Genomic DNA, 21,705 nt, shown 5'->3' on the forward strand with positions numbered 1-21,705 from the left:
CTCAGAGCCAGAGGCACCTGTACTACCACTCCTGTGTCCCTGAGGGACTGTACCACCGAATTAAGAGTTTTTGCCTTCACCTGATCCGAAGGGACGTCTGTCAGGCAAAATTGATGAGGGGGACGTTTCTTGAAGGATACGGCGTAACTTCGAGTGACGACTTCCCGTACCCAGGCATTGGAAGTGGTCTTCAACCATGCCTGGGTAAACCCTAGAAGTTGGCCCTCCACCCTGGGATCCCCCAGAGGGAGGCCCGCCCCGTCATGCAGCAGGCTTGTCAGTTTTGGAAGCAGGCTGACGGGCAGCCCAGGCCCGTCTAGGTTTGGGCTTAGCGGTTTTGGAAGTGCGAGTCTGTTTCGGGTACGCCTGACCTTTTTCTTTACCTGAAGGACGAAAGCAGCGAAGGGAAGTACTCTTAGCCTTTTGTACCGAAGGAGCAAGACTAGGTAGACACACTGTTTTAGCAGAAGCTAAAAGTCAGCCACTATCTTGTTGAGGTCCTCTCCAAAGAGAAGGTCTCCCTTAAAAGGGAGCACCTCCAGGCTTTTGTTAAGAGTCCAGATCCACAGACCAGGACAGTAACCAGAGAATCCGGCGAGCCAAAACGGACGTAGTAGAAGCCTTGGCCGCCAGAATACCGGCATCAGAAGCCGCCTCCTTAATGTAATGAGATGCTGTGACAATATACGAGAGACACTGTCTAGCATGATCAGAAAAGTTGGATGGCAGCTCTGCTTCCACCACCTGAGCCCACGCTTCAATAGCCTCTGCAGGCCATGTCGCTGCAATAGTGGGCCAATGCACAGCACCTGCTAGGGTGTAAATCGCTTTTAAACAACCCTCAACATGCTTATCCGTCGGTTCTTTCAGAGAAGTGACAGTAGTTACAGCTAGAGCCGAGGACACCACCAGCCGCGCCACTTGCGAATCCACTGGCGGGGGCATTTCCCAATTTTTACTTAGCTCCGGAGCGAGGGGATAGCGAGCCAGCATCTTCTTGTGAGGTGTGAATTTCTTTCCTGGATTTTCCCAGGATTCCTGACGTATTTCAACTAAATGGTCAGAATGAGGTAAAACTTGTTTAACAACCTTCTGACGTTTAAATCTGTCCGGTTTCTTAGAGGTAGCATCAGGCTCTGGGTCATCAGTTATTTGAAGAATTAGCCCGATAGCCTCCAATAAGTCAGGAATATCCACCTGAGAGACCGATTCCCCATCAGAATTATCTGGATCAGTGTCTGTGGGGTCAGTATATACGCCTTCTTCATCAGATGAGGTGTCTGGGACGTGGGTGGATTGTGAGGAAGTAATGGGCCGCTTAGAGGACCCCTTGGTCTTAGGCGGGCGAGGGTTAGACGTCTGTTTAGTCAGCGAGTGGTTCAATTGCTGCAACTGAGCGGACAGTTGATCTGCCCATGGCGGATTAACCGCAGGGACTATAAGCGGTTGTACCGGCACAGGAGGTCCCATAGGGGGCGTAAGTCTAGATACCAGCGTACTTAATAACGTGGAGAAAGTAGCCCAAGGTGGGTCATTATGAACCCTCGTTGCTACAGTTCCGCTCTGGGGTAGGGAACCCCCAGAACCTGAACCCTCTGCTGCTACGTTTTCTTCTAATATGTCTGCAGCGTCACCACCACGCAATGTGGGATCAGCCCCAGCTCCGTCGCCCCTTGTAGCTAACATGTCCGAAAGCTCAATTCACGGGCAACCCAGTAAAATATCGGCAGCCTAATACCTTAACAAGAACCCCCTGTGCAGTGTATGAGCACAAACAGAGAATTGAAGAGGTATATGGTGACTGAAAATCACAGAGAAAAATACACAGTAAGTATATCCTGTGAAACACCTATATTAAACAATAACCCTGACGCACTTAGCCCCCTCAGGGTACAGAATATAGGGATAGCAATCGGAGTGAGATACACGAAATGGAAGTCACGCAGCAGCTATATGCACACACAGAGTCACATGTACAATGCAGAAAGTATGACATGAAATTAAACTGCACTGGACTAGCAATACAAAGCAATACTAAGTACATCTATATATCAATGCACAATAAATACTGGATGTATATCACAGGGTACTTGTAACATAGTAACATAGTAATATAGTATCTAAGGTTGAAAAAAGACAATTGTCCATCGGGTTCAACCTATTTGTGGTCTCCCATGCACGATTATTTTGTATAAAATTTTGACTGAAGTTGCTGACTGCGTTCCGATTAACCCCTCTTTTTTATAATATCCATAGTGCGTGACTATGCCCCGTAACCCTGGATATCATTATCCATTAGGAATTTATCTAACCTATTCTTAAAGGTGTTGACTGAGTTGGCCATTACAACTCCCTCAGGCAGGGAATTCTAAATTGTACTAAATAACCCTGACTAAATGCACTGTTTCTTAACACTGTCAGCAGACATGTAGAATACTTAAGTGTCCTGTAAAATGCACAGCGCTGACATGCAGGCGGCTTTACAGAGTAGGATTTGCCCCAGGATCAGTTCAGCTTGTGGTAATGGCGCTCAAACGCTGACAGGAAGGGAGAGAGAGAGATGCAGCTCCAGGGCGGGAACATTTACTCTAAATGGCGCCCTGGGGCTGGGGGGAGAGGCTACAGGTCAAAGCCTTATCCCCTTGCTGGGCTTCACCACCGGGTACTGTGGGCTATGTAACAAACGGTTTTTAGTAAAACAAACCTGTGCCCTTGTCCTGGTGGTCTAGTGGGGTCCCTGTACTACCACAGTGTCCACGCCAGCGCGCGCGGCCCGCCTCCCACCGGCCGCGCCGGATCTCGGTTTCCAGCGGGTCCCGCCTGGGGGACCCTCTCACCTCCTCCCAAAGTGCGGCCACGCGATCCTGGAGAGCTGCGGCGGGTTGTGTGACTGACTGAAGCAAAGCAGAGCCTCCGCTGTAAGTACCCAGCAACCAGGGCGCGGGAATATACAGCACCGCTGCGGGAGGTGATGGAGCTGCAGCAGGAGATGTCTGACTGACATCTAACACACACACACTGTCTCTGCTGCAGCCCTTGAAATCTTCAGATTTCACTTAAAAAAGCTCTTCTGAGGGCTACTGGAGCAGCCCTACCTGTTGTATGCCTGCACTGCATGACACCAACTACAAAACTGATCTCCTGTGCAGGGAGGCCGGGTTATAGAGGAGGCGGGGTTATAGAGGAGGCAGCGCTATGTATTCTGGGAACAGTCAAAGCTTTTAGCCTGTTGGTGCCTCGGATCAAGATCCTACTCTACACCCCCGATGTTATTCCCTGTGGAACCCAGTGTACCCCGCTGCAGAAATTCTATTAGTAAGTAGATTATTGTAAGTAGTTGTCAAACTCTAAATTAGGCCCAAAGCCCACAGTTCAACATGCTGAACAATACAAACTCAAAAGAACCCAAATAAGCATTCAAAATCTGCATACTTAACATTAACAAGAAATACCTTCAACCTAAATAGTTTAAAAGGAAAGTACCACTACAATAAATATTTAAATACTCACATCTTCACATGAAAGGTCTTCGGTTCCTTCAACAATGCATTGGCAATTATCTCCTGGTGACTCTCATCTGAGCCCACCAACTATATATAAACATAATAGAAGAAAATGTTATATATATATATATATATATATATATATATATATATATATATATCACAATTTTGCAACATGTATATAGGAATAATTGCGATATTGACAAACTAACCAGTGGGGTGAGGCAGAGCCTTTCCTGTCACACTAACATTTGTGCCAGAGTTTTTACTGTATAAAGTATATGAAAAATACAAAAAATCTGTTTGAAATATCTTCTTTGCATTATTCTAATCATTTTTATAGCCAAAACTGTGGAGTAAAAAGTCTATGGCAGGTGAGGCAGTGCCTCCCCTACCTATCTTTTCATCACATCTCTAGTCAAAACTCACAAAATTTTCAGGAGTGTATAATGCTGCATCTGTGTATAATGCCCACATGTACCCTTTGGCTCATATATTGCATGTAAATCTGGTTCTGGTGCTAGCCAGTTCCTCCTGAGCAATTTAGCTCAACGCACGTCCCTGGCTCTTTGGGAGCAATACTACATGCCATAAGTTATCTGCTCAAACATTTCATCTTAAAAAAGGTGTATCTGTTCCTGATTTAAGTTTATCAGTCAATTTAAAGGTGTCTTGTCTCATTATAAGCAACATTCTATTATAATCAATTCTAGTCACAGACATAGGGGTATATTCAACTGTAGTCGGAAACTGTTCCAACCCATTCAATGCCCCTGCTTTTTTTCCAACAAGTTAGCAATTCCGACTTGTCGGAAAACATGTGGATCGGTGGATCCACGGGTTTTGTCGGATTCCACGGCCAAATCCGACAGGTTTTGGCACTGTTTCCGACAATGTCAATCCGACTTTAAAAAAAAAGTCAGATTGGCCTTGTCAGGAATGGCCAAATCCTGTCAGATTTGGCTCTTCATTGAATAATGCTTTGTCAGATCCTTTCCGTCGGAAAGGATCCGACAAGCATTGAATACCCCCCATAGCCAACATGACTACCCTGATAAAATAAATAAATAACGTATAATAAAGTTTGGGTAATAAAAATTCCTGATAATGATATAATGATAAATATTTGATTGGTAGAATACCACATAACACATGTTCACTTTGTGAATATCTGTATGGATAGCAAGCTAAAGGTGCATACATACTCAGCGTTTTTGCCCAGCGTGTATGCACAGCGATGATAGCTGACATCGCTGGGCTGAAAATCGCTCAGTGCATACAAACTGAGCACTTTTTCCCCCCGCTCAGCCATGCAGAACGCTATGGAAAGCCATTCACCCCGCCGTTCATCTACTGGTAATACCAGCAGTAGAACGGCGTCCGCCTGCGATGAAGCGGGAGCGCGCATCAGCGCTCATCACCGGGGCATACACACTGGGTGCTTTTGAGCTGAAAGCAGCTCAACATCGCCCAGTGTGTATGGGCCTTAAGACAATACAACAAAGACTGGAACTAACATGATTTATTGTATCTATCTGGAGGAGACAGGCCCACTATTAATACTGTAGTTTTGCTACACGTAGCACCACTTTCTATTACAGTGGTGTTAGAATGGAACTGGTATATTAGCTATACAAAAGTAGTTTTATGTTTCACATCCTGCTGAACAACCAAAGCTTCATGAAAAACAGACTTTTCCACTCTTTCTAGTTATAGCTGTTACTTTCAGCTAGACGTTCCATACGTTCATTCAAACCTCACATACATTGAAAGGATAGCTTAACACTGCTTCTCCATGTGAGTGCTGGAAAATAGGGAGGAAGCACCATGGGGAAAAAAAAAAAAAAAAGACAGAAAATACACTCCAACCTAGTGCTGACAGATGAAGTGCATTATTTTAATAAAAGCTATGCTAAGAACACAAAATAATTAGGTCATTACAACAAGATAGAGACTGTAGACCTTAGTAGACCTTATGGTTTTATTATTATCCTTTACTTATATGGCACCATAATGTTTCTGCAGCTCCTTATAAAGTACAAAAACAGTATGAACAAAACAAGAAAAAATAAGATTTTACTCACCGGTAAATCTATTTCTCGTAGTCCGTAGTGGATGCTGGGAACTCCGTAAGGACCATGGGGAATAGCGGCTCCGCAGGAGACTGGGCACAACTAAAGAAAGCTTTAGGACTACCTGGTGTGCACTGGCTCCTCCCACTATGATCCTACTCCAGACCTCAGTTAGGATACTGTGCCCGGAAGAGCTGACACAATAAGGAAGGATTTTGAATCCCGGGTAAGACTCATACCAGCCACACCAATCACACCGTATAACTCGTGATACTATACCCAGTTAACAGTATGAAATATAACTGAGCCTCTCAACAGATGGCTCAACAATAACCCTTTAGTTAGGCAATAACTAAATACAAGTATTGCAGACAATCCGCACTTGGGATGGGCGCCCAGCATCCACTACGGACTACGAGAAATAGATTTAATCGGTGAGTAAAATCTTATTTTCTCTGACGTCCTAGTGGATGCTGGGAACTCCGTAAGGACCATGGGGATTATACCAAAGCTCCCAAACGGGCGGGAGAGTGCGGATGACTCTGCAGCACCGAATGAGAGAACTCAAGGTCCTCCTCAGCCAGGGTATCAATTTTGTAGAATTTTGCAAACGTGTTTGACCCTGACCAAGTAGCAGCTCGGCAAAGTTGTAAAGCCGAGACCCCTCGGGCAGCCGCCCAAGAAGAGCCCACCTTCCTTGTGGATTGGGCTTTTACCGATTTAGGATGCGGCAGTCCAGCCGCAGAATGCGCAAGCTGAATTGTACTACAAATCCAGCGAGCCATAGTCTGCTTAGAAGCAGGAGCACCCAGCTTGCTGGGTGCATACAGGATAAATAGCGAGTCAGTTTTCCTGACTCCAGCCGTCCTGGAAACATAAATTTCCAAGGCCCTGACTACATCCAGTAACTTGGAATTCTCCAAGTCCCTAGTAGCCGCAGGCACCACAATAGGTTGGTTCAAGTGAAAAGCTGATACCACCTTAGGGAGAAACTAGGGACGAGTCCTCAATTCTGCCCTCTCCATATGGAAAATCAGATAAGAGCTTTTACACGTGAAAGCCGCCAATTCTGACACACGCCTGGCCGAAGCCAAGGCCAATAACATGACCACTTTCCACGTGAGATATTTTAAATCCACGGTTTTAAGTGGCTCAAACCAATGTGATTTTAGGAAACTCAACACCACGTTGAGATCCCAAGGTGCCACTGGAGGCACAAAAGGAGGCTGACTATGCAGGACTCCCTTGACAATGTCTGAACTTCAGGCAGTGAAGCCAGTTCTTTCTGGAAGAAAATCGACAGAGCCGAAATCTGGACCTTAATGGAACCCAATTTTTGGCCCATAGTCACTCCTGACTGTAGGAAGTGCAGAAATCGACCCCGCTGAAATTCCTCTGTTGGGGCCTTCCTGGCCTCACACCACGCAACATATTTTCGCCCAATGCGGTGATAATGGTTTGCGGTTACTTCTTTCCTATCTTTAATCAGCATAGGAATTACTTCCTCCGGAATGCCCTTTTCCTTCAGGATCCGGCGTTCAACCGCCATGCCGTCAAACTCAGCCGCAGTAAGTCTTGGAACAGACAGGGCCCCTGCTGCAGCAGGTCCTGTCTGAGAAGTAGAGGCCATGGGTCCTCTGATAACATTTCTTGAAGCTCCGGGTACCAAGTTCTTCTTGGCCAATCCGGAACAATGAGTATAGTTCTTACTCCTCTTCTCCTTATTATCCTCAATACCCAGGGTATAAGAGGAAGAGGAGGGAACACATAAACCGACTGGTACACCCACGGTGTCACTAGAGCGTCCACAGCTATTGCCTGAGGGTCTCTCGACCTGGCGCAATATCTTTCTAGCTTTTTGTTTAGACGGGACACCAGCATGTCCACCTGTGGCCTTTCCCAACGGTTTACAATCAGTTGGAAGACTTCTGGAAGAAGTCCCCACTCTCCCGGGTGTAGGTCGTGCTGAGGAAGTCTGCTTCCCAGTTGTCCACACCCGGAATGAACACTGCTGACAGTGCTAACACGTGATTTTCCGCCCATCGGAGAATCCTTGTGGCTTCTGCCATCGCCCTCCTGCTTCTTGTGCCGCCCTGTCGGTTTACATGGGCGACTGCCGTGATGTTGTCTGATTGGATCAGTACCGGCTGGTTTTGAAGCAGGGGCCTTGCCTGACTTAGGGCATTGTAAATGGCCCTCAGTTCCAGAATATTTATGTGTAGGGACGACTCCTGACTTGACCAAAGTCCTTGGAAATTTCTTCCCTGTGTGACTGCCCCCCAGCCTCGAAGGCTGGCATCCGTGGTCACCAGGACCCAGTCCTGTATGCCGAATCTGCGGCCCTCTTGAAGATGAGCACTCTGCAGCCACCACCCTGGTCCTTGGAGACAGGGTTATCAGCCGATGCATCTGAAGATGCGATCCCCACCACTTGTCCAAGAGGTCCCACTGAAAAATTCTTGCATGGAACCTGCCGAATGGAATTGCTTCGTAGGAAGCTACCATTTTTCCCAGGACTCGTGTGCAGTGATGCACCGATACCTGTTTTGGTTTCAGGAGGTCTCTGACTAGAGATGACAGCTCCTTGGCTTTCTCCTGCGGGAGAAACACTTTTTTCTGTTCCGTGTCCAGAACCATCCCCAGGAACAGTAGGCGTGTGGTAGGAACCAGCTGTGACTTTGGATGTTTAGAATCCATCCGTGCTGCTGTAGCACTTCCCGAGAAAGTGCTACCCCGACCAACAACTGCTCCTTGGACCTCGCCTTTATAAGGAGATCGTCCAAGTACGGGATAATTAAGACTCCCTTTTTTCGAAGGAGTATCATCATTTCTGCCATTACCTTGGTAAACACCCTCGGTGCCATGGACAGTCCAAACGGCAGCGTCTGGAATTGGTAATGGCAATCCTGTACCACAAATCTGAGGTACTCCTGGTGAGGATGGTAAATGGGGACATGCAGGTAAGCATCCTTGATGTCCAGGGATACCATGTAATCCCCCTCGTCCAGGCTTGCAATAACCGCCCTGAGCGATTCCATCTTGAACTTGAATTTTTTTATGTATGTGTTCAAGGATTTCAAATTTAAAATGGGTCTCACCGAACCGTCCGGTTTCGGTACCACAAACATTGTGGAATAGTAACCCCGTCCTTGTTGAAGTAGGGGCACCTTGACTATCACCTGCTGGGAATACAGCTTGTGAATTGCCTCTAGCACAGCCTCCCTGCCTGAGGGAGTTGTCGGCAAGGCAGATTTGAGGAAACGGCGGGGGGGTAGACGTCTCGAATTCCAGCTTGTACCCCTGAGATACTACTTGAAGGACCCAGGGATCCACCTGTGAGCGAGCCCACTGATCGCTGAAATTTTTGAGGCGGCCCCCCACCGTACCTGGCTACACCTGTGGAGCCCCCGCGTCATGCGGTGGACTCAGAGGAAGCGGGGGAAGTATTTTGATTCTGGGAACTGGCTGACTGGTGCAGCTTTTTCCCTCTTCCCTTCTCTCTGTGTAGAAAGGAAGCGCCTTTGAACCGCTTGCTTTCCTGAAGCCGAAAGGACAGTACCTGATAATAAGAATTTACTTACCGATAATTCTATTTCTCGGAGTCCGTAGTGGATGCTGGGGTTCCTGAAAGGACCATGGGGAATAGCGGCTCCGCAGGAGACAGGGCACAAAAGTAAAGCTTTTACAGGTCAGGTGGTGTGTACTGGCTCCTCCCCCCATGACCCTCCTCCAGACTCCAGTTAGGTACTGTGCCCGGACGAGCGTACACAATAAGGGAGGATTTTGAATCCCGGGTAAGACTCATACCAGCCACACCAATCACACCGTACAACTTGTGATCTAAACCCAGTTAACAGTATGATAACAGAGGAGCCTCTGAAAGATGGCTTCCTAAACAATAACCCGAATTAGTTAACAATAACTATGTACAAGTATTGCAGATAATCCGCACTTGGGATGGGCGCCCAGCATCCACTACGGACTCCGAGAAATAGAATTATCGGTAAGTAAATTCTTATTTTCTCTATCGTCCTAAGTGGATGCTGGGGTTCCTGAAAGGACCATGGGGATTATACCAAAGCTCCCAAACGGGCGGGAGAGTGCGGATGACTCTGCAGCACCGAATGAGAGAACTCCAGGTCCTCCTCAGCCAGGGTATCAAATTTGTAAAAATTTACAAACGTGTTCTCCCCTGACCACGTAGCTGCTCGGCAGAGTTGTAATGCCGAGACCCCTCGGGCAGCCGCCCAAGATGAGCCCACCTTCCTTGCGGAATGGGCCTTAACAGATTTAGCAAGAAAAGAAAGAGATCACAAAACGGAGACCGTTTGTGATAACCCGGCGCTGTAATAGTGTAAATAGTTATATATTTGAGATGTTTCAGCAGCTAAGCATAAACAACTTGCCAGGTTGCAACGTTAAAATCTAGAGAGAAAAAAAGGAGGGGAGTATGCTTTGCGCTTGAAACAATATATCAAAAATTAGATGTGCAGTCGGACAAAGAAGATAGACTCAGTACAACTTCAAAATGATAATAAAAAAACACTTTTATGGTATCAATTAAAGCAGAGTATGCCACATATAGAATGAATTAAAATAATGACAGTTTTACAATTTGTTAGATAAACTAAACTGAAAATAAAAATAAACATAAGAATAAAAATAAAACAGTTAAATGATTATATTCAAATGGTGATAATAAAAAAATCACAACACTGGCGTCCCAGTGTATTATTTTGGGTTTGTAATTCCCGCAGGGATAATTGACAGTCTCACAGTCTCAGATATTAATATAGTTCTTTAAAGGAAAGGTGCAATCTGTAATTAATGCTCCCGTGCTGGTTCCTGCGTTAGTGTAGAAACAGGGTCCTCATTAAATGAAATACACGAGGAGTAATAATGTGTGCTTTATTTCCTGTTATAATTACAGCTGGTAGTTGCCGTCTTTCCCGGTAAGGTTTTGTTAATTATAAATATAGCAGCAATGTTCAATTTAGATGGATTTAGCCGCCGTGAACAAACTACTGGGAACGGTTGTTAGGCCCCACAGCGGGGGTCACACAGAACTCACCCGACCAGTGTTTGTACAGCCGTGCGGCAATGATGAATCCAGCGTGCGGCAAAAAGCTGTGACCGAAGCCGTCACGGTTATGCTGAGCTGCGGACTGGGTCCTTTCGGCGGGTATCACCAAGTGAGAAGTGTATCGAGAGTGGGCGTCAACGCGTTTCGTCTCCTAGCAACGGAGACTTCCTCAAGACGGATCATCCAGTAGTTTGTTCACGGCGGCTAAATCCATCTAAATTGAACATTGCTGCTATATTTATAATTAACAAAACCTTACCGGGAAAGACGGCAACTACCAGCTGTAATTATAACAGGAAATAAAGCACACATTATTACTCCTCGTGTATTTCATTTAATGAGGACCCTGTTTCTACACTAACGCAGGAACCAGCACGGGAGCATTAATTACAGATTGCACCTTTCCTTTAAAGAACTATATTAATATCTGAGACTGTGAGACTGTCAATTATCCCTGCGGGAATTACAAACCCAAAATAATACACTGGGACGCCAGTGTTGTGATTTTTTTATTATCACCATTTGAATATAATCATTTAACTGTTTTATTTTTATTCTTATGTTTATTTTTATTTTCAGTTTAGTTTATCTAACAAATTGTAAAACTGTCATTATTTTAATTCATTCTATATGTGGCATACTCTGCTTTAATTGATACCATAAAAGTGTTTTTTTATTATCATTTTGAAGCTGTACTGAGTCTATCTTCTTTGTCCGACTGCACATCTAATTTTTGATATATTGTTTCAAGCGCAAAGCATACTCCCCTCCTTAACAGATTTAGGCTGTGGCAGGCCTGCCACAGAATGTACAAGTTGAATTTTGTTACAAATCCAACGAGCAATCGACTGCTTAGAAGCAGGTGCACCCAACTTGTTGGGTGCATACAGTATAAACAGCGAGTCAGATTTTCTGACTCCAGCCGTCCTTTAAATGTATATTTTTAAGGCTCTGACAACGTCCAACAACTTGGAGTCCTTCAAGTCGTCTGTAGCCGCAGGCACTACAATAGGCTGGTTCAGGTGAAACGCTGATACCACCTTAGGGAGAAAATGCGGACGCGTCCGCAGCTCTGCCCTATGTCGAATGGAAAATTAAATAAGGGCTTTTATAAAACAAAGCCGCCAGTTCAGATACTCTCCCGGCCGAAGCCAGGGCCAGTAACATAGTCACTTTCCATGTGAGATATTTCAAATCCACATTCTTTAGTGGTTCAAACCAATTGGATTTGAGGAAATCTAAAACTACATTTAGATCCCACGGTGCCACCTTAGGCACCACAGGAGGCTGTATATGCAGTACTCCTTTGATAAAAATCTGGACCTCAGGGACTGAGGCCAATTCTTTTTGGAAGAATATTGATAGGGCCGAAATTTGAACCTTAATAGATCCCAATTTGAGACCCATAGACAATCCTGATTGCAGGAAATGTAGGAAAACGACCCAGTTGAAATTCCTCCATCGGAGCACTCCGCTGCTCGCACCACGCAACATATTTTCGCCAAATACGGCGATAATGCTTCGCGGTGACTTCCTTCCTTGCCTTTATCAAGGTAGGAATGACTTCTTCTGGAATGCCTTTTCCTTTTAGGATCTGGCATTCAAACGCCATGCCGTCAAACGCAGCCGCGGTAAGTCTTGAAAAAGACAAGGACCCTGCTGAAGCAGGTCCCTTCTCAGAAGTAGAGGCCACGGATCGTCCGTGACCATCTCTTGAAGTTCCGGGTACCAAGTCCTTCTTGGCCAATCCGGAGCCACTAGTCTTACTCCTCTTTGCCGTATACTCTTCAATACCTTTGGTATGAGAGGCAGAGGAGGAAACACATATACCGACTGGTACACCCAAGGTGTTACCAGCGCGTCCACAGCTATTGCCTGCGGATCTCTTGACCTGGCGCAATACCTGTCCAGTGTTTTGTTGAGGCGAGACGCCATCATGTCCACCATTGGTTTTACCCAACGGTTTAATAGCATGTGGAAAACTTCTGGATGAAGTCTCCACTCTCCCGGGTGAAGGTCGTGTCTGCTGAGGAAGTCTGCTTCCCAGTTGTCCACGCCCGGGATGAATACTGCTGACAGTGCTATCACGTGATTCTCCGCCCAGCGAAGGATCCTGGCAGCTTCTGCCATTGCCCTCCTGCTTCTTGTGCCGCCCTGTCTGTTTACATGGGCGACTGCCGTGATGTTGTCCGACTGGATCAACACCGGTCTTCCTTGAAGCAGAGGTTCCGCCTGGCTTAGAGCATTGTAGATTGCTCTTAGTTCCAGAATGCTTATGTGAAGAGACTTTTTTTAGGCTCGACCACACTCCCTGGAAATTTCTTCCCTGTGTGACTGCTCCCCAGCCTCTCAGGCTGGCATCCGTGGTCACCAGGATCCAATCCTGCATGCCGAATCTGCGGCCCTCCAATAGATGAGCCTCCTGCAACCACCACAGAAGGGATACCCTTGTCCTCGGCGACAGGGTTATCCGCAGGTACCTCTGAAGATGCGACCCTGACCATTTTTCCAACAGATCCCTTTGCATGGAATCTGCCGAAAGGGATTGCTTCGTAAGAAGCTACCATTTTTTCCCAGGACTCTTGTGCATTGATGTACAGACACCTTTCCTGGTTTTAGGAGGTTCCTGACCAGGTCAGATAACTCCTTGGCTTTTTCTTCGGGAAGAAAAACCTTTTTCTGAACTGTGTCCAGAATCATCCCCAGGAACAGCAGACGAGTTGTCGGCATTAATTGGGATTTTGGAATATTCAGAATCCATCCGTGCTGCTTTAGCACCTCTTGAGATAGTGCTAAACCCATCTCTAGCTGTTCTCTGGACCTTGCCCTTATTAGGAGATCGTCCAAGTATGGGATAATTAATACGCCTTTTCTTCGAAGAAGAAATATTATCTCGGCCATTACCTTTGTAAAGACCCGAGGTGCCGTGGACAAACCAAACGGCAGCGTCTGAAACTGATAGTGACAGTTTTGTACAACGAACCTGAGGTACCCCTGGTGTGAGGGGTAATTGGAACGTGGAGATACGCATCCTTGATGTCCAAGGATACCATAAAGTCCCCTTCTTCCAGGTTCGCTATCACTGCTCTGAGTAACTCCATCTTGAACTTGGACTTCTTTATGTACAGGTTCAAGGACTTCAGATTTAGAATAGGCCTTACCGAGCCATCCGGCTTCGGTACCACAAAAAGAGTGGAATAATACCCCTTCCCTTGTTGTAGAAGAGGTACCTTGACTATCACCTGCTGAGAATACAGCTTGTGAATGGCTTCCAAAACCGTCTCCCTTTCTGAGGGGGACGTTGGTAAAGCAGACTTCAGGAAACGGCGAGGTGGCTCTGTCTCTAATTTCAACCTGTACCCCTGAGATATTATCTGCAGGATCCAGGGATTTACCTGCGAGTGAGCCCACTGCGCGCTGTAATTCTTGAGACGACCGCCTACCGCCCCCAAGTCCGCTTGCGAAGCCCCAGCGTCATGCTGAGGCTTTTGTAGAAGCCGGGGAGGGCTTCTGTTCCTGGGAAGGAGCTGCCTGTTGCTGTCTCTTCCCTCGTCCTCTGCCTCGTGGCAGATATGAATAGCCCTTTGCTCTCTTATTTTTAAAGGAACGAAAGGGCTGCGTTGAAAGGTCGGTGCCTTTTTCAGTTGGGGAGTGACTTGAGGTAGAAAGGTGGATTTCCCGGCCGTAGCCGTGGCCACCAAATCCGATAGACCGACCCCAAATAACTCCTCTACGCATCGCCTGTCCACTGTCGTGTCCATAAAGCTCTTCTGGCCGAAATGGACATAGCACTTACCCGTGATGCCAGTGTGCAGATATCTCTCTGTGCATCACGCATATAAAGAAATGCATCCTTTATTTGTTCTAACGACAGTAAAATATTGTCCCTGTCCAGGGTATCAATATTTTCAATCAGGGACTCTGACCAAACTACCCCAGCACTGCACATCCAGGCAGTCGCAATAGCTGGTCGTAGTATAACACCTGCATGTGTGTATATACCTTTTTGGATATTTTCCATCCTCCTATCTGATGGATCTTTAAGTGCGGCCGTCTCAGGAGAGGGTAACGCCACTTGTTTTGATGAGCGTGTTAGCGCTTTGTCCACCCTAGGAGGTGTTTCCCAGCGCTCCCTAACCTCTGGCGGGAAAGGGTATAAAGCCAATAACTTCTTTGAAATTAGCAGTTTTTTATCGGGGCACCCCACGCTTCATCACACACGTCATTTAATTCTTCTGATTCGGTAAAAACTACTGGTAGTTTTTTCACACCCCACATAATACCCTGTTTAGTGGTACCTGTAGTATCAGCTAAATGTAACATCTCCTTTATTGCCAAAATCATATAACGTGTGGCCCTACTGGAAAATACGGTTGATTCGTCACCTTCACCACCGGAATCAGTGCCCGTGTCTGGGTCTGTGTCGACCGACTGAGGCAAGGGGCGTTTTACAGCCCCTGACGGTGTTTGAGGCGCCTGGACAGGCACTAATTGAGTGTCCGGCCGCCTCATGTCGGCAAACGACTGCTTAAGCGAGTTGACGCTATCCCGTAATTCCACAAAAAAAGGCATCCATTCTGGTGTCGACCCCCTAGAAGGTGACATCCTCATATTTGGCAATTGCTCCGCCTCCACACCAATAACGTCCTCATACATGTCGACACACACGTACCGACACACAGCAGACACACAGGGAATGCTCTATACGAAGACAGGACCCACTAGCCCTTTGGGGAGACAGAGGGAGAGTCTGCCAGCACACACCAAAAAGCGCTATATATGACAGGGATAGCCTTATGATTAAGTGCTCCCTTATAGCTGCTTTTATATTAATATATTGCCATTTATTTTGCCCCCCCTCTCTGTTATACCCTGTTTCTGTAGTGCAGTGCAGGGGAGAGACCTGGGAGCCTTCCTGACCAGCGGAGCTGTGACAGAAAATGGCGCCGTGTGCTGAGGAGATAGGCCCCGCCCCTTTTCCGGCGGGCTCGTCTCCCGCTATTTAGTACATTTAGGCAGGGGTAAATATCTCCATATAGCCTCTGGGGCTATATGTGAGGTATTTTTAGCCTTTTTAAAGGTTTTCATTTGCCTCCCAGGGCGCCCCCCCCCCAGCGCCCTGCACCCTCAGTGACTGCCGTGTGAAGTGTGCTGAGAGGAAAATGGCGCACAGCTGCAGTGCTGTGCGCTACCTTAAGAAGACTGCAGGAGTCTTCAGCCGCCGATTCTGGACCTTTTCTTGCTTCAGCATCTGTGAGGGGGCCGGCGGCGTGGCTCCGGTGACCATCCAGGCTGTACCTGTGATCGTCCCTCTGGAGCTTCATGTCCAGTAGCCAAGAAGCCAATCCATCCTGCACGCAGGTGAGTTCACTTCTTCTCCCCTCTGTCCCTCGTTGCAGTGATCCTGTTGCCAGCAGGAATCACTGTAAAATAAAAAACCTAAGCTAAACTCTCTAAGCAGCTCTTTATGAGAGCCACCTAGAATTGCACCCTTCTCGGCCGGGCACAAAAATCTAACTGGAGTCTGGAGGAGGGTCATGGGGGGAGGAGCCAGTACACACCACCTGACCTGTAAAAGCTTTACTTTTGTGCCCTGTCTCCTGCGGAGCCGCTATTCCCCATGGTCCTTTCAGGAACCCCAGCATCCACTTAGGACGATAGAGAAAATACAGTGCTTTCTTAGGGTGTGAGGAAACCTGTGGTAAAAAAATTTCTTCCCAGCTGTTGCTGTGGATACGAGGTCCCAGAGACCATCCCCAAACAATTCCTCACCCTTATAAGGCAGAATCTCTATGTGCCTTTTAAAGTCAGCATCACCTGTCCAGTGCCGGGTCTCTAATACCCTCCCGGCAGAATGGACATTGCATTAATTCTGGATGCCAGCCGGCAAAATATCCTTCTGTGCATCCCTCATATATAAGACGACGTCTTTAATATGCTCTTATGTTAGCAAAATAGTATCCCTGTCTGACAGGGTCACAGACCACGCTGCAGCAGCACTATCCATGCTGAGGCAATTGCAGGTCTTAGTCTAGTACCTGAGTGTGTAAATACAGACTTCAGGATAGCCTCCTGCTTTTTATCAACAGGTACCTTCAAAGTGGCCATATCCTAAGACGGCAGTGCCACCTTTTTTGACAAACGTGTGAGCGCCTTATCCACCCTAGGGGATATCTCCAAGCGTAACTTATCCTCTGGCGGGAAAGGGTACGCCATCCGTAACTTTTTAGAAATTACCAGTTTCTTATCGGGGGAACCCACGCTTTTTCACACACTTCATTCACTCATCAGATGGGGGAACAAAACAATGCCTGCTTTTTCTCCCCAAACATAAAACCCTTTTATAGTGGTACTTGGGTTAATGTCAGAAATGTGTAACACATTTTTTATTGCCGGGATCATGCAACGGATGTTCCTAGTGGATTGTGTATATGTCTCAACCTTGTCGACACTGGAGTCAGACTCCGTGTCGATATCTGTGTCTGCCATCTGAGGGAGCGGGCGTTTTTGAGCCCCTGATGGCCTTTGAGACGCCTGGGCAGGCGCGGGCTGAGAAGCCGGCTGTCCCACAGCTGTTACGTCATCCAGCCTTTTATGTAAGGAGTTCACACTGTCGGTTAATACCTTCCACCTATCCATCCACTCTGGTGTCGGCCCCACAGGGGGCGACATCACATTTATCGGCATCTGCTCCGCCTCCACATAAGCCTCTTCATCAACTATGTCGACACAGCCGTACCGACACACCGCACACACACACACAGGGAATGCTCTGACTGAGGACAGGACCCCACAAAGCCCTTTGGGGAGACAGAGTATGCCAGCACACACCAGAGCGCGATATAATGCAGGGATTAACACTATAACTGAGTGAATTTCCCCAATAGCTGCTTGTATAAACAATATTGCGCCTAAATTTAGTGACCCCCCCCCTCTCTTTTTAACCCTTTGAGCCTGAAAACTACAGGGGAGAGCCTGGGGAGCTGTCTTCCAGCTGCACTGTGAAGAGAAAATGGCGCCAGTGTGCTGAGGGAGATAGCTCCGCCCCTTTTTCGCGGACTTTTCTCCCGCTTTTTTATGGATTCTGGCAGGGGTATTTATCACATATATAGCCTCTGGGGCTATATATTGTGATGATTTTGCCAGGCAAGGTGTATATATTGCTGCTCAGGGCGCCCCCCCCCAGCGCTCTGCACCCATCAGTGACCGGAGTGTGAGGTGTGCATGAGGAGCAATGGCGCACAGCTGCAGTGCTGTGCGCTACCTTGGTGAAGACTGAAGTCTTCTGCCGCCGATTTTCCGGAACACTTCTTGCTTCTGGCTCTGTAATAATGTTAAGGTCAACACTCATTAGGTCGATCACTAATGGTTGACATTGACATGGTTGACGTGGAAAAATGGTCGACACATGAAAAGGTCGACATGAATTTTTGGACTGTTTGGGGGGTAATTTTTTCCGTAACATGGACCAGGAACCCCAATTAGTGTACCGCGTCCCCTTGCATGGCTCGCTACGCTCACCATGCTGCAGCTTACTGTTCCTAATCGTAGTCCACGTGGATGGTAAAGTATGAAAAAGTTAAAAATCTAATTTTTTTTTTTTAAAGCTATGTCAACCTTTTCATGTGTCGACCATTTGTCCACATCGACCATCAATGGTCGACCTAATGAGTGTCAACCATCTGAACTGATACCCCGTTTTAGGCAGTGGGGAAGTGATGACGATATGATGGGAAGGAGGTCCTGCTCGGGAGAGTTTACAGTCTAATTGGGAGGGTGCACAGGGTCAGATTACCCGGATTAGTCTTTCACAAATGTGAAGGACTCCTCGAAAATGCTGGGGAAGTAGCGTGCATAGTGGCTTCACCCCACCCGTTCCGGAGGCACTCCACATCACTAGTAATTAACCCCCCCCCCCTTTAGCCTTATTTTATAAAGCAAAGCTATGTATAAACAGAATGTAGTGGGCATATAGTACCGAGGATTGGAATGCCGGCAGCCAGAAGACCGATGCCGGAATCTCAACAGACGACATCTCGAAAGTATGTCGGGGGATGGTTAGTGGGAGGAATCAGGAAAGGCTGTGGGGAGGGTTAGGGTTAGGCTGCAAGAATGGATGGTTAGCATACTTAACTAGCATACCAGGTGTCGCGATTGTGAGCGTCATCATGCCGCTGTCGCCCATGTGACCACCAGCATCACAATTGCCGGTATCCAGTATAAACACAGTCATATTGCTTACAAAAAGGTAGCAGAAAAGGTTTATAATCCATTTAGGGGGCTATTTACAGAGCCTTGGATGGAGATAAAGTCGCTGGAGATAAAGAACCAGCCAATCGGCTCCTAACTGATATGTCACAGTCTGAGTTCGAAAAATGAGTTAGGAGCCGATTGGCTGCGACTTTATCTCCAGCGACTTTATCTCCATCCACGGCTTAGTAAATAGGCCCTTCTTGTAAGCTATCAACACTTAATTTGCCAAGTTAGCTGACATTTGTCTTTTGTTTCTGAATTGTGTATGAGCCTTTTTTTTTTTTTTTTAGTAAACACTCGGAAATAAATTGGAGGGAGCAGCAAATAAACATTTTTATTAACCATATATTATAGCAGTATTAATACTACTATCAAAAACACATATACAGAACAGATATCTGCAAAGTCCTAATGAACAGCCCCGTTGAAGTACTAATGCTTACAGCTACTGTACAGTATTAAGGCTATTTATTTCCAGAGGGTCTCGCGCTTTTCCAGAATTAGGTAGCGCTTTGTGCCACAACAGACTATAATCCACGCTCTGGCACTTGTAGTTCCACAAAAGACAGCAATTCGGGTAGTTGTATGACCGACTCACCAGGATAGCGGCAATGTTGGGCGCGGGGAGCTTATCGAACATCCTGAGGGTCGCCATATCCGCTCAATTCACTACACTAAACAGATGATTTCCAGTTCCCGGTCAATGCTTCAAAACGCAAAGACGTTAAACGCCCCATATCACCGCAGTGTGCAAATAAAAGGAATTACGATTATTAATTTTGCGTCTTCGATGTAGGGGACATTTTGTTGAAGCCAATAGAATTTTATACGTTGTTTAGCTACAGAAATATGGCTGCTTCCCCAAGTCGTTGAAATGAATTAAGAGGGTTGGACGTGAGGATGTTATTTTGTCGCTTAACCCTATGAGCACTTGGAAGATATAACGAGTAAACAAGTAAAATGAGAGATCCACATTCAATGATATTGATACTAGTATGCATACCTCCAAATACATACCCTCCGACTGTACCTTTTTTTTTATGGTCTGTACCTGCCTAAAAAGGGCTTTGTACCGATTTTTAACTGTCCAAATTAACATTGAAAGTACAGGAAAGGGGGCGAGGGCGCGCCCCCTTTGCTTGTAGCCACGCCCTTTTACTAATTTGTACCTGTTTTCATGTGTAAAATGTTGGAGGGTATGCAAATATGACCCTTTCTAGGAGGGACAGAATGCGCTGCTCCTGGACTTCCCTCTTAACCCCTTCAGTGGCAAGTTTTTAATGTAAAAACACATGGGGGGGTTTAAATGATTTGGGAGGGGGGGAGGTGCAAAGGGAGGCGACTGGCGGAGGGGGGGGGGGGGGGCGACTGGCGGGGCGGGTTAATCGCCTGATGGCCGGGAATCAGCATAAGGCATTTTACTGCTAAGCCTGCCGTCCGTCCAATAGGAGTCCGAGGAGTGTGCTAAACTCCATAGTGGAGTATACTGATTACCGGGCGCCATGCACGCTGCACGGCTGTCCTTGGCCTCTCAGTCAGTAGTATGCCCGTAAATCTTCTGGGGTTGCACGCGCTGTCATCGCTGGCAAGCCCGGAAGATTTCCTGGCATGCCACTGAAGAGGTTCATTTATTTTCTCTTACGTCCTAGAGGATGCTGGGGTCCACATTAGTACCATGGGGTATAGACGGGTCCACTAGGATCCATGGGCACTTTAAGAGTTTAATAGTGTGGGCTGGCTCCTCCCTCTATGCCCCTCCTACCAGACCCAGTTTAGAAAATGTGCCCGATGGTGCCGGTCACAGCTAGGGGAGCTCCTAGGAGTTCTTTTAGTTTTATTATTTTTTTAAAGCGTTAGGTACAGGGAGGCTGCTGGCAACAGCCTCCCTGCTTTGTGGGACTTAGGGGGGGGAGTAGGATCCAACCCTCTGAGGTTAATCGCCCCTATCTCCGCTGACAGAACACTGAGCTCCTGAGGGTGTCGATCGCAAGCACCCAAGGCAACCGCTCGCTCCCGCAGCACTGCCGCCACCCCCTAACAGAGCCAGAAGACGGTGGTGAGTGGGACGCCGGCGCCCCGACTAGCGGGGAGTCGGTGAGAATGGCGGCATCAGGGTGGGAGCGCAGCGCTGATGCTGCGCTCCGGATGGCTCAGAGGTACAGAGTGCGGCGCTGTGAGGGGCGTCCTGGGCCAGCGCAAACACCCTTACACTGGTCACTATTGCTATCAGGGACATCTGTACTATTGCTAGCGCCATTACCTTAGGCCAGTATCATCTGTATAAGTGCGGGAAGACGCACCATTTTAGGGGGCGGAGCTTCTCCTCAGAGCGGATTCAGCACTCACCAGCGCCATCTTCTCCCTGCAGATCACACTACAGAGACGCTGACAGGGAGCGCTGACCCTCCACATAACTCCAGCTATCCTGTGCGGTACCAGGGGTTTATAGAAGGGGGGGGGGGGAGTATTTATTCACATTACTGTGTAGCAGTGACGTGCGGTGAGGTGAGGCAGAGCCTTTCCTGTCATACTTACGTTTAAACCAGAGTTTTGACTGAATAAAGTATATGAAAAATACTAATAATTTGTTTGAAATATCTTCTTTGCATCATTCTAATAATTTTTATAGCCCAAACTCTGGAGTAAAAAGTCTATGGCAGGTGAGGCAGTGCCTCACCTGTGTATCCTTTCCACACAGCTCTAATCAAAACTCAAATTCCAGGAGTTTATACTGCTGCACCTGTGTATAATGCCCAGATGTACCCTTTGGCTCATATATTGCATGTAAATCTGG

At 47.1% G+C, this 21,705-nt stretch overlaps 1 protein-coding gene across 3 annotated transcripts in view; it reads right to left on the reverse strand.

Moving 5' to 3' along the window:
- CENPM (centromere protein M) overlaps window positions 1–19,674 on the reverse strand; it is a 412,428-nt gene extending 392,754 nt beyond the window's left edge. For 2 of the 3 annotated variants that reach the window (XR_010186836.1, XM_063940338.1), the window contains exons 1-2: window positions 19,510–19,674; window positions 3,511–3,590 (exon numbers count right to left, since the gene is read on the reverse strand). Coding sequence is in view for 2 of the 3 variants with exons in the window: in XM_063940338.1 (XP_063796408.1) it covers window positions 3,511–3,590; window positions 19,510–19,566 (137 nt within the window). In the remaining variant the exon portion in view is untranslated. The remainder of the gene's footprint in view (window positions 1–3,510; window positions 3,591–19,509) is intronic. The other variant, XM_063940339.1, reaches the window with a different exon arrangement.
- Window positions 19,675–21,705: the final 2,031 nt, after the last annotated feature.

This window comes from Pseudophryne corroboree, chromosome 9, assembly GCF_028390025.1.
Source record: "Pseudophryne corroboree isolate aPseCor3 chromosome 9, aPseCor3.hap2, whole genome shotgun sequence".
NCBI classification, from domain to species: Eukaryota; Metazoa; Chordata; class Amphibia; order Anura; family Myobatrachidae; genus Pseudophryne; species Pseudophryne corroboree.